Source organism: Patagioenas fasciata, chromosome 1 (genome assembly GCF_037038585.1).
Source record: "Patagioenas fasciata isolate bPatFas1 chromosome 1, bPatFas1.hap1, whole genome shotgun sequence".
In the NCBI taxonomy this organism is placed as follows: Eukaryota; Metazoa; Chordata; class Aves; order Columbiformes; family Columbidae; genus Patagioenas; species Patagioenas fasciata.
In genome coordinates, this window is record NC_092520.1 from 176,514,248 (window position 1) to 176,541,000 (window position 26,753).

The following is a 26,753-nucleotide window of genomic DNA, read 5'->3' on the forward strand; positions in this document are numbered from 1 at the left end:
TGGGCAGTGGGGTCCAGCACTGCCAGCACCCCACTGCAGACAGCACGGGTGGGCTCATCCAGAAGGAAGAATTATTTCCGTGGGCCACCCAGTCCTCCGTGCCGGGCTTGGGCTTTCTTCTGTGTTTTTGGCCACAGGAACCTTTCACCATGACCAGGGTGGGGAGGGTTAGCCCATACACCTCCTGTTCTCCTCGAGGAGAGCTACCCAAATGCTCCAAGCCTCCTGTGCCTCCCATTTCTGGCATTAGGTGGCAGAGATTGGGAAATACTGCTTCTCCTGTGAACCCCAGAGGACAGAGCCTGGCAGAGGAATCCTTTCGGTAATCCCATTTACCTTCCCATTCCTCTCTGTGCTGTGTTCAACCAGACCTTGAGAAGAATTATGCACTTCTAGCTGCGGATTTCATCTTAAAGGTTAAACCATGTCCATTGTGGATGTGCTATGGACCTGCCAGGTAACAGCCCCCGCCTCTTAGGGACAGGATGGCTGGTCATTGGCACCCGAGTACACCAGGGCACTTCTGGCAACTAATTCCAGTGACAATATTTTATTTTATCTGGGTTTCATTTTCAAAGAGTCTCAAAATCTGCAGAAGTGAGACTTGGCCTTGCCGGCACTCAGATCCAAGTGCTTCAGTACTTTGTCAGTGGCAAAACAGAGAAATTAGCTGATTTTCCAGCCACGCTCATCAGAGTCAGCCCTGAACCCCCATGCAGTAGGGTCAGCCCAACATGAAGCCACTAAGCCCGGCCACTGCTAATGGCAGAGTGGGCTTTAATGATGCCAATAAATGGCGAAGGAGTACTGCCTCCTGCTGCTGGACTGATTACCACTGTTTTAAAAAATTTACAAGCTGTTTTTTAAGGGCAGGCTCCTTCAGTGAGCTGGGATGCTGGCTTGCATGCACCCAGGATGCTGCATGGCTGTAGTTTCTCCCCATGCTCAAGGCTGTTTCTCACATCCACAACTCATCTGCGAGTGAGGAGACGTGGTACAGGCGTCACTTTGGGATGCTTTTCGGTGCAAGGTGCAGCAGAGACCTGGCCTCCCTCCGGCCATCACTCCTGTCACCCATGGACATTTCAGTCACCTTGTCTCCCAGCCTCACCCCCCACCCAGCTCTCCTGCACCCAGGAGATAGTGATGCAGAGACGATGGGGTGGCCGTATCACCCCACCACAGGCAAGACAGGGGCTGCCTGATTAGCACTGCGCCGGTTTGGGAGGCAGCAGTCCCCTGTCACCCTGGGATGATGGGACACTCCTACCCGGCCAGTGGCTGATCTGTAGCCACAGAGCCCCGTGGATGCGTTGGCGTGGCCATATGTCAGGCACCCACACATTTTGCCTGTGCTCGTGTGACGTGTTTATCGGTGTCGGCAGCCCCCAGTCAGGAAGGGGAAAATAAAAAAAACAAAAACACACCATGCCAACAAACCAACCCAAACAAACACAAGATACAGAACCCAGGCTGAGGGGGTTGGGGTTGTTCAGCCTGGAGATCAGAAGGCTCCAGAGAAACCCTATTGCAGCCTTTCAGTACTTAAAAGGAGCCTATAAGAAAGATGGGGACAGACATTTTAGCAGGGCCTGTTGCAGTATGGACAAGGGGTCATGGTTTTAAACTAAAGGAGGGGAGATTCAGGGCAGACATGAGGAAGAAATCTTTTACAATGGGGGTGGTGAAGCACTGGCCCAGGTTGCCCAGAGAGGTGGTAGATGCCCCATCTTTGGAAACATTCACAGCTGGGCTGGACAGGGCTTTGAGCAACCTGATCTAGTTGAAGATGTCCCTGCTCATTGCAGGGGGTTGGACTAGATGAGCTTTGAAGGTCCCTTCCAACCCAAACTATTCCCTGATTCTATGACCAAGCCCTGCAGCCTGGAAACAGTCACCCTGAGCTACTCTGTCCCCTCTTTCCTTCCCATCTCAGTCCCCAACATGCCAAACACTTGCCTCGTCCTAAACTCAATGACCACAGCCACGTCCTGCAGGGAGGGGGAGGGAAAAGCCTGGACCTTGTGCCCTGCAGGTATGGGAAGGTTTTTGGGCTGGGGCAGGAGGCTGAGCCCCAGCTCCGCACAGCTGTGATGGGGAGCCAGTGCTGAGCTCAGCATCCAGCCTCTTGCACCATCTGTCAGGTTGCCCAAGGGCCTCAGGCATATGACGAAAGCCTGAAAGCCAGTTTTACTGGCATTTGTGACTTACAAAGCAATTTGCTTTACCTAGGAAAAGCAGTCGCTACAGCTGTGCCTTATGACGATCGGGTCTGCATTTGCCTGCACCCTCATGCCCCAGGGGCCGTTGATACCACACTGAGGTTATCACACGCTGAGGTTATCACTCGTTGAGCAAAGATGTGCTGCCTTAACTCTCCTCATCGTGGCTGCCACCGTGTCGTTAGCTTTGTTACACCCTGCTCCCATCCCCATGTCTTGCAGTGCTCCAGCCTCCCAGCTGATGCATCCATCACCTCCATCTGAAGTCCACCTTGAACCCTCCGCCCTCCCCTCTTCAGATGGTGCCTCCAGCCTCAGCACAAGCCCAAAATTAGGGCTCTTCCATAATTGCCAGCAGCCTCTTTGCAGAGCAATAGCTAATGTTTAAATTGGGATGGGGCTGAATGAGGAGTGGTCACCCCTGAGGTCCTCCATCCTGCCAAAAAAACAATGTGCTTCACCCCAAAACAGGAAGAAAACATTTTAAATCCCTCTGATCCCCAGGCTCTATACATACTGTTTGCTCTGCCAGCAAGTTGCACTGCCATCTGCATGCCTCCCCTCCCTAGTGCATTCACCAGTGCAGCCCACGCTCAGCCCTTCCTCCATGGGGCATCCACATGGGATTTTTGGAGCTGTAGGGTGAAGCAGATTATTTTTGCCCCCAAACCCAAAGGTGGAGGAGATAGCTGCATGATGGCACTGTAGTGTTCCTCTTGCTGGAGGTGTTCCTGCTGCTTTCGCTCCCCAAATCCAACAGGAGAGAAGTGATGGGTCAGGATGTCCCCAAATCACCCAGAAGCCTGGAAAAATGACCACCCACCACCGCCACCCTGGGTTAGGGACACATTCCCCTGAACAAACACGTTTTTCTCAGCGAAAGGGGAAGATTTTATTAAGTTAAAAGTTGAAGGTTGCAATAGAGCAACAGCAGCTGCCACCTCAAGGGGGGGTTGGCTCTGGTGGGTGCAGTTAGCAGCCTCACAGCTCCTCTTCCTCAGAAAGGAGAGAGCTTGTGGCTCTGGGCTCCTGCCAATTCGGGTTCTTGAAGGAGCCAAAGGACAGTCACGGGGAGAGCTCATTCATGCAGACTTTTGACAAGGTCTCCTCTTTCAAAAGTCCCCAGCAACCACATCCATGGCAGACTGCCCCAGCGTCTCCCTCCTATGGCTTGCTTGTCTTCTCCACGAGTCCCTGGGGGCAGCACGGCGAGGGGAGCATCATCCTCACCGTGCATCTCAGGGGGGCCACAGCGACATTTGGAAGAGAGGGAATATGTGCCAAAGGTGGCTGTGTGGCCAGGAGCAAGGGGACTGGGGAGGGGGGGGAAACCAGATTCTCTTTTTCAGGTTAGAAAATGCTGGTGATGTAGTAAAAGTTTTCCTCCTCCTCTTCCCAGGGGGGGAAAATTCCTCTATAAAATATATTTTTCACATATAAAATCCTGAAGAAGGTGCATGTAAGGAGCCAGTCCAAACAATGTGCTCAGGTACACAGGTAAAAGGGCTTCATCAAATAAGCGTTGGGAGGGGAGTGAGGAGGTTGGGGGTGTGTAAGATTCCTCGCCAGGGTGATAACGGATGGGATTCAACCTCCTCCTCCCCACAAGTGAGGAATGGAGCAGATATAAAACAAGAACAGATAAACAAACGGAGAGCAGACCTAGAAAGAGAGAAGACCAGAAATGGTTTAGAAAGAATCCATCGAGTGCAGAAATGCCATCTCTTCTGCTCCTGTGGAGATGGCCACCATCATCATCTCAGCAACCACCAGCAAGTGCTGGCAGAGCAGGGTGACGCCAACCCTGATGGCCATGGCATCTGAGCAAGAAGCAGAAGTGCTCTGGCCAACAGGACACCCTTGTTCCTGTCACTCTGCTTCCCTCCCCAGCCACGGCAGGGATACCCGCAGACAAGCATGGGAGGCAGGCTGGATCTCGTCAGGGCTGCTTTGACGCAGACTTAACATTTCTGTGCTGTGATAGGGAACCCGCTTCAAAGGTGAAGGCAGCAAAAACATCACCTACACAGGTAGTGAATAACTGCCCCCACACTGCCACCTATGTGGGGTGAAGGTCAGCATGTGGCATCCAGCCTGGTTGAGCAACACCTGGTGCTGGTTGCAGAAGCATCAAGAGCAGCACAATGAGAAGGGGGCTGGAGACCTTGGGAGAACATCAGGGAGAACAGGGGTGCAGGACAAGAGGGTGCAAGAAGCAGAGAAGAAAGAGTTTATGTATAAAGTTTCAGTGCTGAGTGGAGCAGGAGGAACCGGCAGCCTCCATCCCCCTTTGAAAGCAGGGCAGCTGGTCTCAGCCCCCCGTCACAGTCCTCCTGGTGCTCACCATTACTTGCCAACGCTGTTGCACAGCGACTCCTTCTCCTGCAGAGCTGCCATGGCCAGGCGCAGGTGTTCCTTCAGCTGCTCGATCTCCCGCTCTGAGCGCACCTTGATGTGATTCAGCTCTGCGTAGACATCCTGGTATTTCCCTGAGGCAAATCTCTTATCCTGCCGGGGTGGGAGAGAGGTCAGAAAGCTTTAAACCTGACGTGAGGCAGGGGGGTGGCAAGGAGAGCTCAGCAGGAGCTGAGCACATGAGGAGGGGAGAGCCAACCCTGGGTCTGAAGGCCATCCCAATCCGGGACATGCAGAAACACATCCAGAAGAAAAGTCCAGAGATAGCATTTCCCAAACTCCGGGGCGGGAAGGAAAGAAGAGTCACTGGTCCCGCAGCTGAAGGAACTTGCAGCATCAAATCAAGGAAGTGATATAGGCTTAACCATGGCTTGTCCGCATTTGGGTCAGCCATACGGGAAAAGTAACCTCAACAGAGATGCAGGCTGCTGAAAGGGCTGGTCCTGGCCATGTACATGGCAAAAAGCTTAAATGAGAAAAATGCAGCATCACGGAGTCTCAAAGCCTCTTTCAGGTTCCCTTTTGACAGATATCTTTGCAAATCGAGGAGCTGCTGCCAGTGGAGGGAGCAGCACACCCAGCAACAGTGCTCAAGGAGACACCTACCACCCAGCGAAGGCACAAGGGAGGGGACAGAGAAGGTGGTTGGGGCAGCAAAGTGCCTGTCAGACTTCACCCAGGCTTCCCACCTGGGAAAGAAAGTCTCCTGGCTTGTCCACACTTTTACGTACATACATCTGGGGAAAACAGCAGCAGAGTCCCCATAACATCTCCCTTGTGCAAGGCTGCCAGCCTGTGCTGTTTGGAGCATGTGGCTGCTATGCACTCGGGAGTGAACAGGGATGAGGAGCACAGGTGACAAGAGCGTTTGGCCTGAGCATCCCATCAAACCCAGCTTAACACTGCTGATATGCAGCTCTGCTGCTCCCCTCCCTCCCCTCTCCTGCCACTTTCCTAGTAGCTCCCAAAACACCCACCTTTTGCATCATCTGTAGCTCCTCCCGGAGGCACTGCACCTCTTTTTTTAGGTACTGGAGCTCATTCTCCTTCACCCGCAGCAGCACCTGGGCCAGGGAGTGGGGAGAGGAACCAGAGGTGACTCAAGAGCCACTGCCTCAAAAAGGCTGGCGGGCTCCGGGGGTGGAAAAGGAAGGAAGGGCCAGGAGGGCCAGGGCAGGAAGCGTCACCAGGGCCCTGAGAGAGTGGCCGAGGGGAAGCTTGCGTACCTCCTTCCTGCGCCAGCCCTGCCGCTCCATCCGGCACCCCCGCCCTCCCGCTCCAAGACAAAACCACCGTGAGGAGGAGGAGACCCCTAGCACAAGGTGAGGATGGAGGCAGCGGGGCAGCCTGGGGGCACCCCCGTACCTCCAGCTCACAGGAGCTCCGCTCGTTGCTGTGCAGAGAGTGGTCCCCAGAGCTCCGTGATGAAATAAAGCTTCGCAGCTTCTCAATCTCATCTGAGAGGCGGGTCTGCAGCTCCTGTGGGAAAAAACACAAAGATGTCAGGGTAGCCAGGGTACTGGCCCCTCCACTGTCCTGACCTCTCCATCTTCATGCCAGCTCTGCCCCAGCTTAGAAACCTCCTTGTAACCCCCTACCCATATGTGATGACGGCATCTATAATCAACAGTGAAGAATACACCTGATGTATTTAACACCATAGTTAAGACAAGTCTATCTACAGTCTCTAACTCTGATTTTGTTTTTCTTGATGATGATACGAAAGGCATTGTCAGGCATTGGAACAGGCTGCCCAGGGAAGTGGTTGAGTCACCATCCCTGGAGGTGTTTAAAAGATGTCTAGATGAGGTTCTCAGGGACATAGTTTAGTGCTAGAGTTAGGTTAACGGTTGGACTTGATGATCTAGAGGGGTTCGTCCAACCAAAATGATTATATAAAATCTTAGAATGGAAGAAATATGAACAAATACGTGAGTTTTAACAGAACGGCTGTGCTGTGCAAAGGAAGAACATGCTCCGCGGTCTCTGCTGGCAGGCAAAGCCCCTCTCTTACCTGGTTTTTCCGGAGGAGCTCCTTCCCCTCCTGCTGACAGCGCAGCAGTGTCTGCTCCCGCTCCTCTGCCTTCCTGGTGAGCTCCCCAATTTCCAAGCACTTTTGGGAGTACTGTTCAGAAAGCACCTGCAGCTCCCGCTTCAGGGAATCCACATCCAACCTGTCAAAGAGGCACCAGCTCATTGCTGCCCTGCAATCCTCGCCAGCCCCTGGTCACCAGCATCACACTCCCCCCTGCCACCAGCAACCTCTGCCCACATCAGACATTGCCACAAAATATTATGACAGCCCCTATAGACCAAGGCTTCCATTCCCACTCTCCCACACATGAGCATGGTGCTTCTAGGAGCTTCAAGTCATGCAGGAGAAATGGAGGAGCTTTCCATAAAGAAAACAGAGCGAAGAAGCTATAGGGAAAATGGAGGTGCTACATGGAAAATAGCCAAGCAGGCAATAAACCTCCTTGCTCTACAGCTCCAGCATCCCTGGCAGCCACCACTGAGCATCCATTGCCAGTGGGGAGGGAGCTGAGGAGATGGCAGAGGGGACAGCTGGGGGCTACTGCCACTGATGGGGTGTGGTGACACTGGCACAGAATGGCAGTATTGGGCAAGGACAGTGGGAGAGGTGGTTTCTTACTGGTGCTGCTTCTGGAGGGCATCTGAGACTGAGCCACACTGCTGGAAGCTTCGTGTCCTGCCCAGCTCCTTATTCATCTCCTCCCGGTGGGCCTTCTTCAGTGCCTCGATGGCTGCGGACGGGGACAACGAAAGATGGGGGATCAGGCTGTGCCAACTCCAGCACATCTAAGGGAAACCAAGCCAGGGAACCAGCGAAGCTCTTGCCACTGCAGGCTCCCAGACCTATCTTTTCAGTTTCCCCTTCCATCCCTTCTCCCCTCAGGGCATCTCCCACCTTTTCCACGCTCCAGGATCATCCCGATGCACCAAGCACTGCCAAAGGGACTAATACAGGGCAGTGTGGGAGCTTCCCAGCACCTCTGCCAGTCCTGCCTGTCTACAAGATGGTGCTGAGCATCAGCCTTACACTAGTAGGGTCAAGCAGTGTGGCTCCAGATGACTGGGATGACTGGTTTCTTGCCAAAGACATTTGGGAGAAGTGGGAGGGACCCTCGGACATGGTTTGGTGTCCACTCCTACCTGCTGCCGTCGCCGCAGCCTCCTCTGCCAGGAGCCGCTCCTTCTCCTGCCGCAGTCGCTCCAGCTCCCGCTGGTGGTGCCTCTGGAGCTCCTCCATCACCTGCTGGTGGGACGACTCCATCTCGGCCAGGCTGCGCTCGCAGGCCTCCTGCCATGCCAGGGAAACAAGGCGTAAGGAACTCTAAAGCTCACAGGCACGCAGGGGCTCAGGCCATGACAGGCACCTGACTGGGCTGATGTTTGATTTTACAAACCTCACTCAAGTCCAGGGCCGTTTTGAGAGAAGTAAGACCAATTCAGAAGGAACAGACCATTCTGCGAAAGTGAGGTGGCACTTTTATCACAGAACACAACCATTTGACAAGGCCACACATCTTTGCAAGCCCCACATGCTTTGTGGAGCAAGAAATGTTCCTCTTGCTCTTCTTAAAACTGAAGCAGCAAGACAGGAACATTTCTCTGGGGCTGAGAGCTGAGAATAACATGCACAGCACCGCAGCCCAGAACCCTCCACAACCAGGCTGCCTGGCTTGAGGAGATCAACATCAGGAGCCACATCTCAGCATCTGCCTTTTAAATGAAGCAGCATCCCCCAGCATCAATGAAAACTGAGCCTCTTCTCCTGAAAAGTGACACCCTGCACTGCACTGTGGCCTGACAGAGGCAGTTAAAGAGCCCTCCCCAAAGCCTAACGCTTAGGGATCATGCTCACACAGCTTGCCCTCCTCTCTGACAGCTCTGAGACCAAGCGGATGGTTCTTCCAACACCAAACCCTGTGGTTAACTGGTGTTAGAGCAAAGAAAGCGCTTCCCACCTTGGAGCTACGCCTCTGCCCTCCTTGCAGATCCTAGCAGCACCACCCCAAGCCCCCCAGAAGGACTTGTTACTACCAAACCATGCCAGGGTATTATTTTAAAAAGCCAAGGCCTCTAAGATGTCAGCAAAGAGCCAAGAAGCCATTGCGTCCCCCAAAAGCCCCTCGCTGTCCCATTCCTTCCCCTAGTACTAAGACAAGGGCTGATACAAAAGATGCTGCAACACGCTGCAGGAATGCAAGTCTTTGCTGGCTACTCCTCCCTGCTGACATGGGAAAGCCAGGAAGCTTCACAGATTGACCAAAGGAGAGGAAAAGGTGAGGGATTCATTTGGTGATCTGCCCACAGGCTGGATGCGAACCTGACCAGACTGAGAGAACAAGCCCTTTGGGGAAAGGCCAAGTTTGTCCTCAGATGTGAAACTCTAGCCTTTTGAGTCAAGTTATTAGGAAGATAAGGTGCCATTCTTTCCCACCTCTTTTGCTTTTTTTGACCATAAAGAGGCTTCTGAGCTGTAAATGTCAAATTAAGATGACAGAGCGACTAGCAATGGACTGGGTGCCACAGGACTTGGGGGTTCCTTTCTCTGGGGTAGGTAAAGCCAGCCTGCTGCAGTGGGTTTTGCCAGCCCTAATTTCCTTCCTTCCACCCACAGTATATTTCCACACATATGGCACATCCCAAAATCCCCACAGCATGGTGGAACAATAGCCTCCCCCCAGGAAATCCCTGTGGGACGTAACTCCACTTGCTTTGGATGAGTCCATGGGGGTGGAAAAAAATAAAGAGAAGCGAGAAGCCGAAGTCTGAGCACACTCTGCTTTGCGAACTTTCTCACATGCTGTCCTGGCAAACGAAAGGGCTGTGCTGTCAGAGTGACCTTCAGGGCTGGGCCAGCTCTGTCAGGGACAGGAGTTCCTCAGGGCCTGACAGACTGCTTTTAACGAGGGGTTCAGGAGCCCCTGTTAACAAGAACAGTATGCAGGAAGCTGCAAACCACCAGGGAACATGCAGATAGCTCGGCAGAAAGCTGCTGACCCACTCCCAAGTAGAGGGATGACTCACCTCCCCACCCCACCCCACCCCAGCCGAGCATCATGCCCACACACAAAGTGGGGCACAGATGCTGCACCTCCCCCCCAACTCTCCTATTCCTCCCTGTTTATACTCTGCCCCCTTTAAGGCTAGGCAACACACACCAGCCTTTATGTAATTAACATTGATTACAAGTGAGACCAGTTAGGGTCACCATGGCAACCCAATGATTAGCGATACCTGCTCAGCAATGAGCTGAGTCCCAGCATTTCTCAGTTTGGAACTGGGAGCAACCCCAGGGTCCCGTGTCCAGCGCCCCGCTCACCTGTGAGATGTATCCCCGGGGCACAGGTCTGTCTCCCTGGGACTTTGCCGCCTCCCGCAGGCTCTCATTTCGGGCCCGGCAGGATTCCAGCTGCGCCCGCAGTGACTGGATCTGCACCAGGGAGGGGAGATTGATACTCAGGCAGGGCTGGAAAAGTGCCAGGACTCGACCAACATGCTGCATCTGAACCCTCAGGGCTTAGGGATGGGGAGAACGATGCACAGGCAACGGAGACGTCCGCTTCCCACAGGAATGGCACCCTGCCAGGGGAGCAAACTGGCAAAGCCAGCCCCAGCCTGGTAAGCGCTAGCAAGGAGAGGAGAAGACATTCCACCTTCCAGAAGTGAATCTGTGCTGGAGGAAACCACCGCTGCATGTGTAGCTGGGATGACAGACAAGCGCATGGCTCCTTTCAAAGGCTGGCAGGGAAGCATTTGCAGGCTTGGGAACAGCCAGAGAAGAGAGGCTGCAGAAGTACTCCTGAGAAACACAGACTCTGCACAAGCAGTGCCATCAACTAACTTATCCCATGTTGAAATGTGGCCCAGGGAACATCTTCAGGCATGCATGAACAGGTCCCTGGCCTCACATTTCTCAGTTGCAAAAGCTCCCATGCACTCAAGGGGTAGCAAATGAAGCCAGAAAGAATGAGCATCTCCCTGCATCTCTGCCTGGCTCTTCTGCAGAGCCTCCTACTGCCAGGGACCATGCTAAGGGGCCACCAGAAACCAAGTTTCAGAGAGGACGGACACTCTTACCTCCTTTTTCAGCGCCTCATTGGCGTCTCCATGGCCCCCCTTGCTCTGGTTCAGCAGTGTTGTCAAGGGCACCCGCCGCGAGTCCTTCAAGGGCAGGCGTTCCAGCTCCAGCCACTTCTTCTCTATCTCCTCATTCAGCCGAATTTGCTGCTCCTCCGAAAGCGGGGGAGAGGGGAGGTCCTGCTCCCACGCCTTGCGGGAAGAGTCCCCTGCCAGGCCATCGCTATTTGGGACCTTGCCATCGGGGGTCTCGAACCATTTCCGCCTCTCCTCCGAACGGATGGCCAGATCCCGCTCTAGCTCCTCATGCTTGGGAGCTCGGTCAGAGACCCTCAAGCTCCCTCTCGTCCTCTGTGGGGACCCCTGATTCCCAGGGTCTTGTGGCAAGGGAGACAGCTCCACATAGTCAAAGGCATGGCGCTGCCCATCCGCCTTCCAGTGACCACTCTTCGAGTTACCCTCGGAGTCCGAGCCTGGCCGCTGCTGCTCCTCCGTCCGGAGTGAGCTCTTCTGGGGGACGCAGTTACGGAAGGAGTTCTCCTTATCACAGTCAGAGAGCCTGAAAGCAGAGCGGTGGCTGGTAAAGGAGAGGCACCATGTGGGAAGGGATGCTGATGGAGGCACTGCTAACCGCTCAAGGCTTAGCTCTTGTTCAGCCCAGCTTTACAAAACCCCACCCTGAGCACGGAGCTGGGCCTGTAGCATCCCACCCCTTAGAGAAATAGGTTCCTCCATGGAGCAGGGAGGATTCGCTCCCAGTTCCAGCCGTGCTGGTGGAGAAACTGGGCTAAACTGATGTGGCGAGGCAAAAAGCAAATACAAGAGTGTAATCATCAGACTCTCAATCCACACCACCAGCTGGTGTCTCCAGGTCACATTCAGGAGGAGTGGAAGAAAGGGCTGATCTGGGAGCAGCAACATTTCCAGAGGGGCCTTCCCAGCCTTTGCCTGCCAGGGGAGAGGGGCAGCAAGAGCGGGAAGAGGAGAAGCGGTGTGGGGCAGCTCTTACTTGGTGACGTCCGGAGCACTGACTGGGCGCACATTCTTCCTCAGGGCCTCGATCCAGTTGCGGCGGATGCCTGAGGTCATTGCCGACAGGGTGAAGACAGCATCCTTGGTCTGCAACAGAGAGGAGACGGAGGCCCTGTCAGTGCCCAGTGGAGGTGCAGGCAGCTCCCACTCACTCCCCAAGACCTCCGGGCATCCACTCCCATGGGTGGTGGATGGTGTCAGAGGAGCCACTCACTGCTCAGAGACTCAGGGGCCAGGTGGAGAGGTGGGAGTGGAGACATGCTCTGTGTGGGGAAGCCCATTACACATCCTCCATGAGACCATCTCCAAAGCAAAGGCAAAAGTAGAATAACTTTGGCAGCACATTTGGCCAAAGTTGAGCCAGTGCAATCCAGCCATTCAGGTGCTGGGAGCTGGGCACCAGCACTGGGGTACAGACACAGGGAAACCCAGACCATGAAGTGCCCAACACTGCGCACCCACAGATATCCCGGGTTTTGTGCTGCCTTAGCAGTCACCTCCTGCTGCTACACCAAGTAGCCAAGCACAGGCTTGTACTGTGTCCGGATCCAGGGTACAGGTTGTTACTCAGAGCATGGTCAGCCAGGTTACACCAAGATCTGCAGTACTCACCACTCACTCCCTGCAGCTCTGGAGAAGCTGCCTTGGCTAGCAGGTCAAGTAAACACTCCTGGCGTTCAGCTTGGCTCCTGGGCCACCTCCAGTATGGCCTTCAGCCAGCCCTGCAAAGCCGCCTCCTCCTCCTCTTTCTTTTGCAGGCAAGCAGCACTCGTGTCCCTGAGCACTATCACCCACGTGTCACCCACCAGCCTTGCCGGGCCACCATCCTGGCAAAGGTTTGTATGGCTTGCCTCTTGGCATCTTGGCATGGGGAGGGAGCACACATGCCCACCCAGTGTCCCTTGGTGCCACTGCTCTGTGTCCACACAGTGCTGGACACTCACGTGTATCTGGAAGCCATAGTTGCGCTGAACCGCAAACTCTGTCACGTCTGTGCAGGAGCGGAGGTCGATTTCTCCATCAAGGTCATCAGCCTGCAAGGACAGCCACCCACTAGGACACAGGTGCAAACCCAGCTTTGAAAAAGGGTCTGTCACCTGCTGGCACCCTAACCAAAACCCAAGCCCCCTCTGCCTTCATCCCACAGCTCTCCAGGAGCCAGTCTCAGCTCCCTGGCACAGCGGGGCCTCTTTTAACCCAAGAGGCAGCCAGCAGCATGGATGAAGAGAGTCAGAGACACCCAGACACAGGACCAGCCCTTCTCCTCACCTCCCGCCACTGACAGCCCTCCAGCATTCCCCACCCCACCAGCCTGCCTTCCGACACCCATCCTTCTCATCACCCCTTAGCAAAGAGCAGCCCGCCACTTCTAGCACCCTTCAGGAGGAGACGATGCTGCCGCTTCTCTCCGGAGTATACTTGTCATGCCAGGGCTACGCTCCTCTCCCCCCTGGCCAGGAAGGAAAGGAGGGCTGGAGAAAGGTCAGCCATACTTACCTCCTCCGCATTGGAGTCCCGGTAATACCTGAGGCTCGAGTCAGTCAGCACAAACCAATGTTTCTTCCACTGTAGGCAGATCAGGCAGGGGGAGGGGAGGGAAAAGACAGGAGGGAAATGGAGAGGCAGTTACCGGGGGAAGCGTAGGAACAGGGAGGGATGCTCTGCACTGCGACCTCTTGTTCTTCTCTTTCCCCTCCTCCACATCCCTTCCAACTCCCCCTTGCGCCCCTGGGTTGAGAGAGGGGTGCTGGGTGAACCTCCGTGCTAGGACACGGAACGAGGTATCTCCACCAAAGGCTTCCCACTGCCCTTCCCAGCGGGAGCGGCTGCAATGAGCAAAGGCGAAGGAAAATGGCTGCTCACCCAGGGATCTCTAGCAGCAGGGGCTAGGGGAGAGGCAGACCCCCCCGCTCAGGCTTACCTCTCCTGGCTCGTCCAGGATAGACATCCATCCCTTCTTGAAATTGAGGAGATCTGGCTGGAGAGGAAAGGACAAAACAGAGGGTTACTGTCTTGGAGTGACCCACAAAAGGGCTTTTCATGCCAGCGGGTGGATGGCAAGTTCTCAGTGGCAGAATGACAGTGGAAATAGCCTGGCATCGCTTTTGGGAAACTCATGGGAATGTAGGACCTGGGGCGAAGGAGGACTGGATTTAGCTCTCAGCAGCAGGCAGTCGTTCCTGTAAGAGGAAGTAGGAGATAAGGAAAGAGGTTTAAAAAATTAAAGGAAAATATGCAGCAGGGAAGTTTCCACGAGGTGCCTCGGAGGTATTTATTCAGAGAGAGGGAGGCAGGGACAAGGAGAGCAGGCAGAAGGGAGTGCTCCACCACCGCCAAAGGGGCTTGCCTCAGAGACACAGGCAAAGTTGCAAAGAACCAGAGATGCCTCATCCAAATCCTGGCCACCTATGGCCCAGAGCTACGTCCTTCCAGTAACTTCACCACAGATCATTTATTAAAGACATGAGCAGCTTTCTGCGAAACAGCCCTCACTACAAACTTACAGGAGGCAATTCAACAGCTGTGAAAACACACTGCCTTTAAACCATGCGCCCCAGGGTAATGAAATCAGAGTCACAACCAGCACTTGATTCTCTCAGAGATTTGACCCTCTCCAAGACTCAGTTGTCACTGAGATGCTGGGGGCTCCTCTCTTACCCAGATCTTTCTGCTCCCCCACACTGCAGAGCCTGCCCTCTGCCCAGCCTCAGCCACAACAACCAAAGATGAGGATGAACAGTTTCACCCAGATCACCCTGCGCTAGAAACAAGTTTCCTCCTGCCCCCCACCTCCTCCTAACCTCACACCACTGGTGCGGCATCCCAACCAGTTTATCTCCTTCCCAAGGTGGAGCATCAGAGAGCTGACTCAGGGGAACCACTCTCCCTGGCTTTGCCCTCAGCCAAACAGGCTCGAGCTGGTCCCGCCTCCCAACCCTGCTGGCTCCGGAGAAGTTGCACCACCAAATAATTCAGCCCAATGCCTCTTTTCACTGGGAAACCAGAGTGTGCTGATTTGCCCCTTCTCCTGCAGCTCAACCAGGTAGGGACAGTGCTGGAGAGGTGATGGTGACAGAGCTGGACCTTCTACCAGTCTGCACCAAATCTGACAGCTGTGGGGAAGCCATCAGCAGTCCCCAGGTGCCACAACCACCACCAGAGACCAAGCTGGAGAGAAGGGGTGGCCCAGCAAGCCGACAGCCACTCTGCGTCCCCTAACTGAGCCCAGCAGCTGGCCGTGGCTGTCTCCCAAGCCCAGCTCTCTGGCAGCCCAGCCAGGCCAAGTCTTCCCCTGCTTTCATCTCCCCAAGCTGCTGCTCTTGGGTTACACCCGAGGTTATGGGGTGGCAAGCACTGAGTACATGCCGGCCCACCCCAGGGCTCCGGCTATTGGTTTGAGCAGGCACGGGGAAGCCCGCCAAGGGGAGGATCACCAGCTGCTACAGCTTCAGGCTTGGCCAGAAACACCGGACCATGGCCACAAGCCACCCGGGAAAGGAGGCAGGCAGGGTAAACAGAGTGAAAAGGCACGGGGGGCTCCCACACCTCACCTCTCGCCAACATGATGGGTACTGCCAGTGGCTAAGAGAGGAAGGGGACACACGCATCCTCATCCCTATGGACACAGACATCCCACTGGCCTCGCTGCCGCCCTGAAAAAGCACCCTGAAAGTTAATTCCTTCTCCCTGGCAGCAGCTCCACCCTTTTTCCCGTTATCCCTTCCAATCCAGTGACTTCAGCTCCGGCTCCAAACTGGGAGCGGCGGGAGGGAAGGAAAGGAGGCGAAACGTCAAGGCGCAGCCTCCCCCCCTCCCAGGACACACACGTGTGCGCCGCAGAAAAGAGCTGGGCACAATCCACAGAGGTGGAAAAACAACATGGGGAGAGAGGGAGCGACAGGACTTCTGGCTGGGGCTGTTGTACTGATCAGCTGGGTCTCATCTTATTGAGGATTTACAAGCCCAAAGCATTAGGTGCCAAAATAATGAACATTACCAGGATGTATGCTCTTGGGAAAACCGGTGCAAAGTCCTGCCAGAACCACTGCCCCTAATGTAGCACTGGGGCCAAAAAAATCCCCCCAAAGGCCTTCTCCCAAACAGGTGAATTGCACAGGACTCCTGTTTTCCCTGCTGGCCCCATTTTCCCTGTCACCCCAGAACACAGAGCTGCAGCTCTGGAATTGGCTTTGAACCATTCTTCTCATAGCGGGGCTGGTACCATAGGACGAAGCTGATGCATGAAGTGCTTAAAGTGATCTTTCTCCCCCTGCCCAGAACGAAGTCCAGCTTCCTCATTCAGCACAAAAAGCTCGAGATACTGGCAGAGGTGAGTGGAGTTCAAATCAAACTCCCCCATCCAGAGGAAAAGGCTCAGTGGTGGGAGGAGGAAATGTCCAGGAAACCCAAACTGCGGGGAGAGATCCGGGTGCCAGAGATGCAAGGATGTGGCAGGATTCACCCTCGGCAAAATTCACGGGGCTGCGGATGCGGATGCTTTGGCTCAGGAGGTGGCAGCAGCAATTTTGCCTGGCTGCATCCATACCCCCCAGGGTTATTATGCTCAAGCCTGCAGCTGGCCAGGTAGAGGCACTGGAGGGGGTCCCAAGCAACCAGGGACATAGGTGACATCTGGAAGGACTGGCTTACAACAGCAGGTCAAGGAGAGGCAGCTGCCTGCTCTGGCAGAAGAAGGGCTACAGGGGAGGTGATAAGAGCCTGCAAATATCTGAAGAATGTAAATACCAAAGAAGGAAAGGAGATGGGGTGGGAGCAAAGGAATGACTCCTGGGTGGTACAGAGGCGCCGCTGGGATGGAGGAGTGGAGAAGAGGCTGCAGCAGGCTGAGAATGCTCAGTGTCTGAGGGGAGGGACGGGATGGGATGGTCAGGTGTGCTCCTTCCATCACCAGCCTCCACCATTCCCATGCCTCCCGCTCTTCAGAAGCGCAGATCCCAGAGTGCTGCTTCCTTTCACCTCTGTGAGATGGTGCAAGGGGATTTCAGCCTCCCGGAAAGCACAATGTCTTGTCTCCTCCAAAAAGGGGAACTCACTCTACAGGCACAGGCCCCAGGCCAAAACACAAAGCAAAACTGCCTCAGCTCACTTTGGTGGAAGCAAAACCACCCCCAGCCTGAAGCACACAAGCGGCTCCCAAATCTACACGTGCTGCAAAAGCAAGAAGGCAACAGGCTCTCCTTTTCCCACCACCCCCATGCGAAACACTGGTGGGCACAACCCAGCCTGTCACCATCATTACCCTGCTCTGCTCAACAAGTGTCCTCTCAGGGCTGGAAGACATCTGCACCCAGGATGGCTCGCCTGAGGGGTGGGACACTCCCTGCCTCAAAACCGCATCTGGTTCCCATGGGGAGCAGGAGCTCCTTTCACCCAGGGGGTGCAGTTTTCAGATCCAGCTGCGACCATCAGTGCGGTGAGCTTGGCAGGCCTCAGCCCAGTCCAGGCTTACGTGCTACCACTCCCTGCCTCAAAACCGCATCTGGTTCCCATGGGGAGCAGGAGCTCCTTTCACCCAGGGGGTGCAGTTTTCAGATCCAGCTGCGACCATCAGTGCGGTGAGCTTGGCAGGCCTCAGCCCAGTCCAGGCTTACGTGCTACGTTACCGATATTTATCTAGGTGGGGTGGTGCCTGCCACTAACAAAGTGACCCTAACGAAGCAACTCTACCGAGCAACCACCAAGAGCCCAGGAGGGGAGCCCGGTGGTGATGGGGAAGGGAGGCACCGAGCTTCAGCCACAGCCCTGAGTTCCAAGCGGGGCGAGAGTCCCCTGGAGAGCAGCGGTGCCCGGGGCGGGCAGGGAGCAGAGAGACCCCGGGGAGGCGGCCGCTGACAGCTGGGGACCCTCCACCCCTTCCCAGCCCCTCGGGGTCCCGCCGGGCACCCCCAAGGCCCGGCCGAGGGGGAGGAGAGCGGCCGGGTAGAGGAGCCTCCACCCCAAACCCTGCACCCCGCGGTCCGGTCCCGACTCACCGTCATGGCGGGGACACCGCGGCCGGCGGCGGGGCCGGGGCCGGGGTCGCGGCGGGGCGGGGCCGGGCGCTGGCAGCCAGGGCGGCGGGGCGGCTTCAGCGGCCGGGCGGCTTCCGCGGCCCCACCATGCCCGCTCCGCCTCCCGCCCCGCGCTCCCCGCTCGCCTTTTTCCTCTTTTCTTTTTTAAATTAAAAAAAAAAAAAAAAAGAAAAAAAAAGAACTAAAACCAACCCAAAAAACTTTTCTTTCCTCCTCCCGAACTTCCTGGGAGGGCCCGGGCAAGCCAATGGCAGCCAGCCGCCACCGCCCCGGCCGCCCCGCCGCCCGCAGCCAATGGAGCCGCCGGGGCGGGCGAGGCCGCCGGGCCGCACGGAAAGGGGGGCCGGCCGGGGACGATGCTGCGGCTGAGCCGAGACCCTCTGCCTGCCCGCTGGCCCGGGCAAGAACGGGCTGAGCCCCTCCTGCCCCGGGAAGGGACTGCTGGGAGCTCAGCCCTTATCTAGGCAGGGTTTTCTTGCAGGTAGTGATTTTTTTAAAATATTTTTTTTTCGGTCAAGCAGGGATTTTAAGCAGTCCCACCATGTAGGTGCACACTGCAGGGTCCTCATTTTCATTCCTGAAGAGCCTCAGTTTTATCCTCCCTCTCCAAAGCAAAGATTTGCAATCTTGGCAGAGGTGGCAGCAGATTTGGGCGGGCCTCTGGTGCCCCCAGAAAGCCAGCCAGCATTGGGAAGGAGAATTGCTAAAGAGGGCCCTAAAGGAAAAGGGGGCAGGGGGTTGCACATCACAAAATGCCAGGCTCTGCTGCACAATTACACCAAAGTGATGCTTCTTGCTACAAGAAACCTAGAAAAGGTGGGGTGAACCAGCCCCAGTTGTGCAGGGGGAGCTCAGGGCTTTGGGCTCCGTGCTGGCCTGGGGCAGGGAAGTGAGGGAAGGGACATCTGTCACCTATTTCAAGTTTCAGAGGCCTTTGAGAGCCTCTTGCCCAGCTGCAGTTTGTCTCTATGTAAAGCTCAAAGGCACGCCCTAGCAGGGGACAACCTAGCCAAGGTGACTGATGCATGGACAGGGGACAGAGGCAGGGACTCGAGCACTGCTGCCAGCTACACGGGCTCCTGGGACACTTTCTGCAGCCCTCCAAAGCTACTCTCACACCATTTTTGGTATCCCAGAAATGCCAACACAATTGGCCCTATCTTCTTTCATGCCACTAAATCCCACTTCATCCCTGTAAGGCCTTGGTGCCGTTGTAGCACTAGGCAATAATAAAGGGAAGAAAGCAGCTACACTGAGATTTTAATCCCATGTCTACTGCTCATTCCTCTCTTGCTTAAAAAAAAAAAAAAGCTCTGTGCCTCAGTTTCTTCACTTGAGAAATGGGCAAAGGACAAAGGGAAGGGAGGTGTTAGTGACTGTGGTACCCAGGAGGTCATTCATGGTAAGGCAGCATCACCCTGAGCCTGCTCAGATGAGGCACTGGAGCTGCAGGTGCTGCCTGTAGTGACCTCCAGAGAGGGGCAGCTGCCCTTCATCACCATTCCCAGGGCCCAGCCCCTACCTTGTTGTGCTTTTCACTGGCATTGAAGTGTGGCTTTGGGCTTCCTGAGGAGTTGGTGCTGCTTTGTGGTGGGAAGGCACTTCCACCCAGCTGAGGCTGCAAAGACAGAAAGCAGGAGCTGAAGCCACAGGGATTTAGTCCTTGCCATGGTTTTCCAGATTTGACCGTAGGGCAGGGGAGGGAAGCATCTCTCCCTCCTCCCAGTGCCAGGCAGGCAGCATGGATCCTCTGGAAAAGCAGGGCATCCGGCGGAGCCAGGGTGAACAGAATTGCAACCCAGGGGACCCCCCGGCTCTGTGCTTGCCACATTTACGCATGGTAGGATCCCCATCGATTCCATATCCTATCCTACTCACATGGTAAATGAGAAGCCTCTTGTTCCCCCAGTCACTTTCCAATGGCTTTTCTGGGTTGTTTGTGTCTCGAGTGTGCTCGGGACCCTTCCAGTCATCCTCCAGCTGCTGTGCTGGACTCTCAGGCCTTTTCCAGCTATCATCTGGCCATAGTCCTACATCCAGACATTTAGTGGGGCTTTTCCACTCCCTTTCCAGCTGGCGCATCAAGTCCACATGGCACACAGGCTTCTCTTGGCGCTTGCAGTCCTTGTCCCACACCTGTGCTTGGCGGGCATTCCCCCGGCACCTCCAGTCCTGCTCCAGTGGTCGTGTTGGGCTTGTGGGGCTCAGGGGCTTGCCTCGGCCTTTCCAGTCACTGCCGCCACCCTTCCCAGGGTGGGAGGGCGGCAGTTTCTCCCGGAGGCTCTGCCAGCTGCATTCGGATGGCTTCTTTGGCCCCCTGAGGTGCAGCAGCTCCCCTGGCTTCACCTGTTGCCTCTCTGTCCCCCGCACTGGGCTGGAAGGGGACATCTTTTGACTTCTCTGTGTGCTCTCCGCATGTCTCCCAGGACTGAGGGACCGTGGCGGTGACCTTGCCTGGCTTAGTCTGGTGTTCTCTGAGCCCTTCCCAAGACCCGGGGAGTGCAGGATGTCCCCTCGGCTCTTCCTCTCCGGAGCTTGCTCCGTACCTCTGGCCTGCCAGACAGCTCGGCTCTTCTCCAAGTTTGGGGGGCGGCTGGGCTCCCCTTGGCTCCTCCAGCTTTTCTCTGAGCGCCAGGGAGGGCTCACAGCCTCCCCTGCCCTCCTCTCTGACTGGCGGGCTGGACTTGGAGAGCGCGAGCTCCGGCTGCCTCTCTCCAGCAGCCAGCCGGAGCTGGTGGGGCGCGGGGGGTCCCTCTGGTTCCTGCTGACTCTCTCAGGGTGCCGAGTTGGGCTGGAGGAGCGCAGGGGCTCCTTGAGGCCTCTGCTGCGCTGCTCAAGGTGCCAGGAGACCCGCTGGCCCTAGGGATATGGGCGAAAGAGAGCAGGGAGTCCTCTTAAAAAATAAAAAAAAAAAATTGCCAGCGAGCAGGAACAAGATGGGATTAGGGCTGGGAGACAGCTTGGCTAAATAATCTGCCAGACAGCAATTGCACCCCCGTGCACAGAAACTGTACTGAAGAGAAGCCTCTTGCACCCAAAGGATGAAGGGGCTGCTGCCATTTAAGAGCAGAGCGTCCTGGTGCATCACAGAGGGAGGGCTGGGAATGTCGGGAAGGGGGAGCAGGGGAAGAGAGAAGCACATGGCAGAAATAGAGGAAAATGTGGTAGGGAAAAGCAAGCCAGCTTGGGGAGTTGGGATGTGGTCCCGCCATGCAGGCAGGCTCACCTCTCTGGGCAGGCTGGGGCTGGACTGCCTCCGAGCTAGGCGGCCTTTGCTGGGTGGCACTGGGGTCTTTCCATCGAGCCGCTCCACGCGGCCTTCCTCCAGGGCTTGGAAGGCCTCCAGGGTCTCCGATTTCCTGTGGGCACACACAGTCTGTCCAACTGCTGCCTGGCTCAGCTCGCAGGCAGAGCCCCCATGGACCCTGCTCCCTCTGAGCCTGGCCCTGCAGATCTCAACCAGCTCTGGACACCATGCACACCATAGCCTCTCCCTTACCCTGTTCCTATCACTTCAACCTCCCCAGCTTTCGTGTTCTGCTGCTTCACTCATGTCTTCTTCACACTATTCCTTAAGCTTCCTTCCATCTGCTCCTTCACATCCCACCCACCTGCACCAGGATTCTTCCCTGGTCCCCATTAAGGTCCCCTTCTGCCCTGTGCCACCAACACTGGAGCCACTCATGCTTCTCCAGCCAAGACCCAAGCAGCACTGTGGGCTTCTTGGCATCCCTGATCTTTTCCTTAGCAGCTCGTACAGCAGATCCTGGATCCCTGGGGAGCACTGACTCTGGCAGCAGGGACCACCTCTGTCCTTCCCCCTTTCCATGGCTTGCCCCACTCCACAGCACATCCTGTGACTTCCAGGAAGTGGCTGGAAAGATGAGTTAGGGTGGGCTACTACCTCCACTTCTAGCCATGCATCTTTGCTCCAACTTTACAATGGCCTCCACCACCTGTGTGCTGTGGTGGGGGAGCTCTCCAGGCTGGGAAGCACTGAGCCTAAACCCAACCCTTGCTTTAAGGGAAATTTAAGCACAGCTGAAAGCTGAGCTTTGCCATCTAGCCCTGCTCTCTCCCTGACGCACAACAATTTGGAGGTGGAGGCCCCCTAACAGCACAGGGGGATGATCCCCCACCTCTGACCACTGCAGAGACCCATTGCTTCTCACCTGCGCTCGCAGCCAAATATCCTCTCCACCTCCACCCGGCCGGGGCTGAGTGTGCGGGAGCCACAGCGGTCCACAGCATCCTGCTGGCCAATGCACTTGGGCTTGGGCAGGTCTGCCAGCACCGTGTACTTCTGCTTCTCCAGCCCGAGCCGCCCCTCCGTGCCCGTACTGCTGGTCTGCCCACGGGGCTCCCGAACGCGGGAGCCAGCCAGGTGCCTGCCACTGCCCGCTGAGTCACTGCGGGCCGGCGAGGAGCCGGTGGCAGCACGTGGCGGGGTGGATGCCCACAGAGGGTCAGTTTTCCGGCGCTCCAGGGAGAAATAGCCACTTTCTATGCGGTGCTTCGGCCAGCGCTCCTCGGGCTTCTGGCTGGCAGGACGGCGCTCTGGGACGGGGAGAAGGCCGTTACTGGGGGAGGCATGAGCAATGCGGGATGCCACCACGTCCACGGCAAAGCAGGTCTTCGGAGGAGAGCTAGAAATGGTCCAGGAGGGCAGAGATAAAACCCAGACTCCCTCCAAGCAGAGTGGGAGCACTGGGACGCAACACTGCAAGCTGAGGGCACACCAAATCATGCAGACAGAGAGCACTCGGGAGACCCACAGTTCCTGGTCAGCACACACAGAGATGCCATCTCACAGAATCTGGGTCTCAGCATCATGCCCACGGAGGTGTTGAATGCCTCCTGGGACCAGAACTGAGTAAAGAGATACTAAACCTAAACAGAGATCCATCATGAACTTCAGAGCCCCCTGGATGGAAAGCAAACCAGAACGAGGATCTCACGCGGGAGCAAACCAAATGTACCTGCTTTCAGTGGGCAGATTTCTGTCCCAAAGCCATGAGCCTTGGTTCTCACCCAGGATCCAGAGGGAACAGGCTGAACCCACCCAAGTCTGTCTGCTTGTGGGGCTCGTGGCCGCACCTGCTCCTTGTAACCCACATAGCTCATCATGTCCCTTTTGCCTGATTCCAAAGTGTTGTCCCACAATCGTGTCATTTCCCCCTCCTGGGAGACAAGATAAGGCAAGTCTCTGCAACAGCGATCAGTAGGTTTTGTGGGCTGGAAGGAGGTAAGAGCATATATGAGGAGTTACAGCCCCTTCAGCCCAAAGCTGCAAGTAAAAAGGGACCGGGAGAGGAGCTGCGTGGGCATAAGGTGACCCCAGCCCAACATCAATGGGCATGGCAAGAAACAACATAGGAAAGCCCGCAGGGGAATCCAAGGGTGAATCTCATGTGCTCTTCAGTGAGAGCGCCTCCTTTGTGAGGACTACAGGTCTCAGCTGATCCCCCGTTGCCTTTAGGACCTTCTGAATGTGCCCAGCAGAAGCAGCATTGAAAGGCCAAGGGGGCTGAGGAGATCAAAATAACTCAAACCACAAGAGATCCTCATCTCACCCTGGTGAGTGTGGAGTTGGCTTCAGCACGGGTGCTGGGGTCGGTGCCAGTTTCTCTGTGCTCACTCTCAGCTCCAGGGCTGAGCGGGGGATATCCCCTGCTCTCGTGCCAGCTGTGGGGCAGTGAGAGAGGACAGCTGGTGGTCAACACAGCCCCCACAGCTCAGGGGTAGGCAGCAACGCCAGCAGCCCGATGCATGCTCGCTTTCTCTCCACTGAATGGGCACAGGGGCTGGCAGAGCCCATCCTGGGGCCACCAGCCTTCCTCTAGAAGCAGTGTGGAGGACAGAGACTCTTTTGGTGCCCCTCAACCTCTCCTGGGACAGCCAAGAGGAACTCAGAGGGCATGGCGTGAGGGTTGCTCAGCCCTTTTTTCCAGGCACTTGTGTGCCTGTGAGCATCAGGGAGAAGACATCTGATTTCCCCTCACTTGGCTTCCCGCTCCCCCTCCTCCATTGTTCCCACCGAGGGGGCTGTTGGAGCAGCACGGCTCCCGGCTGGTACTCACCGCTCTGTCCCCTCCGCCGGGCCCACGCACACATATACCTCGCACTGGGGGGCTAAAATACGGAGGGCATCCCAGGGCCCATCTGGGTCTGCATCGCTGCCAGCATCACGTCCTGTGACCTCCACAGCATGCTCCTGCGAGGAAGAAGGGGATGCAATAGTGCCATCAGCGTATCGAGGATGAGGACTCCCTTTGGAAACACCTGCTTCTTCTACCTCCTCTGAGAGCAGCCTGGGTTCTGGGGCTCTTGATGCCTCTCACAACCCACCACTGAGATTTTTGTTCTACTTCAGGAGACCAGAGAGGCCCAGCATGCTCCTATTTGATGCTGAATGCTGCAGGCATCCCAGAGACAGTGTGTGTGGATGAAGGCTCAGGGAAACTGCCCCCCCAAGTCGGCATTGATGCTGCTGGCAGCCGCTCTCCCTCACGACCCAGATAGCCCAGGGAGAGGAAACGGAGACAAGGAGGGAGATTTTTCCAGAGAAGGCTGTAGCCACAGCCCCTGCCTCTCTCTGTCAAGGCTTGCAGGCGTCTCAGCATTATCCACAGCCCTGTTACCTGCGGCGCTTAAGAGCAGCGGTGGGGGAGGCTCGGGGGAGCCGGCTGTCCACACCGCCTTCCCTCCAGCATCTCGCGCACACCGGGATTCACTCAGAGGTGACAGCTCTGAGCAGATCGTGGGTGAAGGGCTGAGGTAACCTTAGTAGGCCAGGGCCAGGGGGAGAGAGGGAGAGGGCAAGAAAGAGAGAGGGAGGCTTATTACTATTTCATCATCCAAGGCCAGTCACTCCTGGAGGACGGCAAACAACACGAAACCCTCTGTGAACATGAAACCGGCTGTTGCCCGGTCAGAGGCAGCCGAGCACCTTGTGCATCCAGCCCTGCACTGAAGAACGGGTCAGATCGAGGTATCCAGAGCCAAAAGTCCTGTGAGATTTATCCTCCTCCTGCCTTACCCTCTGGAAACAACCTGCTGCATTTAGGACAGGACTCAGCCCCAGCTCTAAGCCGACAGCTGGGGTCCACAGGGATATCCATCAGGACCATATATTAGGTGAGGCAGGCTGTAAATGGCAGGAGGCATCAAGCAGATATTAATCCAGTGTGGATTCCTTCTCTGTCAGTGCCCCCTTCCCTCCTTTCTCTTCCAGGATCTATTGAGCCCCTTGTAGTCAGTGTCCAGCCCTTCCCCACAAAGGTGGCTCCCAGCTTGGGTCTCGGCACAGCTAAATGATGGATTCCCTTGCCTGGGAAGAACCACTCCCCACATCTTCCCCAAAAACATCTAGAAAACCTGGCTGAGCCTTTGTGTTAGTGATTTCCATCTCTACAAAGGCACATGGAGTCCCCACCTGGAACAAAGGGGCCCTTAATGAAGTATTCATAGCCTCCAGGCGGGATGGATAAGCTCACCTGGAGAGCATGCTGCTGGTGAGCCCCTGCAGCTCGAAAGCAGTGCTGGCACAGGCTCTTTGCAAATATGTTGGCTTCAAAGTTCATGCAGGGCACATTATCTACGGAACCAGACATTGTCCATAGCAGAGACGAAGATCTTTGGCAGATGGGCTGCTGGCAGGGGGCAGCCAGGAAAAAAAGGAGGAAGGAACAGCAGCAGAAGATCAGAGCTTTAGGTTCCACAGCCTCAGGCTCCTACGGCATCATGAATGTTATTCCCAGATGGAAGTTTGCTGCTCTCAGCTGGCAATACTGGAATCAAAGAGCATCCAGGTGCAAGGCCATCAGTATGATCCATATAATTATAGATAATAAAAGGATATGCTCTGTCAGGGATGTCTTTTATAAGGGGGCACCGCGCTGCACGCTCAAATGACTACTGACACCCCCCCCAACTTGGGAGTCCCTGTGAACAGAGTGAATGATGCTCATGTCCTGCTATTTTGTTTGACGGAAGTTTTCTTCCTTCAATCTCCCTTAAAAGGCACGAATCAAGAAACCTTTCTTCTTGACTATGTTGCTTATAAAGGAATGAGCAGCTTAGTAACTTTGGAAACTCACTGAGAATTTTCCTAAACTTGTTGATCTCACTAAAATTTCTGAGACCTGTAGGACAGTTGATTGCAAAACTGTGAAGGGCAATAAGCACTGCTAGCACAGCAGCTGGGCTCTACACTTCTGGCCTGGCTTTTCACAAGCATCCTGTCCACCACCACCACCTCTGTACAGTGGAGTTTGGGAGAGACTCCTTGGATTTGAGGATGTGATCTGTGCTGGGAGGGCTCTGCTTCGTTTGTCTGGAGGAGGTACCAACAGGAGGACAGGAAATCAGTGTGGGATGACTGCAGCATCCCTGATGTGATCGTGCGGTGGCTTCTCTAAACACGGATATTTGAGTCAGGGCAGCTGATCAAGGCTATGGCTACTCCCCAGAACAACCAGGGCCAAAATCAAGCTATAAGTTTCCAGTGCACTCATGTGCAATACAGCAAGTTGCACCAGTGCCAACCTCGCAGCCTCCATCCTTCCACTGGGGCAGGTTTTCTTGACTCATTCACACTAAAAGCCAGACAAGAGCCTAAGCACTCACCTGCTGGGGATGCAGCATGGAACACACCAATATTGCTGCCCACCCCTGCCCACTGAGTGCCACCCATAGATGGAGCCCATGGCACCCCACTACCTGATGGGCAAATCATTGCACCCCATAGGGCCCACTGCCAGGATAATGCTGTGATCCCCAGGGCTTCTGGCATGCATTCAAGCAGACAGGCAGCCATGCCCAGTGCTCCCATTGCCTCCCAGTACCCCCAGTACCTGTCTCCCTATGGTTCCCGGCATCGTGCCGCCCGCCGAGCTCCCCCCTCAATGAAGATCGCCGTGGGAACCGCGGGGAGCGGGCCCCC

At 55.8% G+C, this 26,753-nt stretch overlaps 1 protein-coding gene across 4 annotated transcripts; it reads right to left on the reverse strand.

The window, feature by feature from the left end:
* Window positions 1-3,089: 3,089 nt before the first annotated feature.
* TRIOBP (TRIO and F-actin binding protein) lies at window positions 3,090-26,753 on the reverse strand. Of its 4 annotated transcripts, XM_065854696.2 has the most exons (20): window positions 26,665-26,753; window positions 25,306-25,599; window positions 23,890-24,023; window positions 21,982-22,366; window positions 21,036-21,168; window positions 19,688-20,668; window positions 19,332-19,427; window positions 13,699-13,755; window positions 13,275-13,343; window positions 12,722-12,811; window positions 11,755-11,864; window positions 10,746-11,304; window positions 9,988-10,098; window positions 7,812-7,959; window positions 7,291-7,402; window positions 6,652-6,811; window positions 6,003-6,116; window positions 5,615-5,701; window positions 4,567-4,730; window positions 3,090-3,884 (listed from the first exon to the last, which is right to left on the reverse strand). In XM_065854696.2, the coding sequence occupies exons 3-19, from the start codon at window positions 23,921-23,923 to the stop codon at window positions 4,569-4,571; spliced, it is 3,408 nt and encodes a 1,135-aa protein (XP_065710768.2). In that variant the 5' UTR covers window positions 23,924-24,023; window positions 25,306-25,599; window positions 26,665-26,753; the 3' UTR covers window positions 3,090-3,884; window positions 4,567-4,568. The 4 variants fall into 4 exon arrangements, with proteins under 4 accessions (XP_065710768.2, XP_065710786.1, XP_065710776.1 ...); XM_071802007.1 differs by lacking the exons at window positions 3,090-3,884; window positions 4,567-4,730 and adding an exon at window positions 4,737-5,374; XM_065854714.2 differs by lacking the exons at window positions 19,332-19,427; window positions 19,688-20,668; window positions 21,036-21,168; ... (2 more) ...; window positions 25,306-25,599; window positions 26,665-26,753 and adding an exon at window positions 17,771-17,978.

Coding starts and splice junctions, on each gene's coding strand:
- TRIOBP (XM_065854696.2), bottom strand. CDS start 23,923: ATGTGTGCGTGGGCCCGGCGGAGGGGACAGAGCG. Junction 21,169..21,981: donor ATATTTGGCTGCGAGCGCAG/GTGAGAAGCAAT, acceptor GTGTGCCCACAG/GAAATCGGAGACCCTGGAGG. Junction 11,865..12,721: donor ACTATGGCTTCCAGATACAC/GTGAGTGTCCAG, acceptor TCTCTGTTGCAG/ACCAAGGATGCTGTCTTCAC.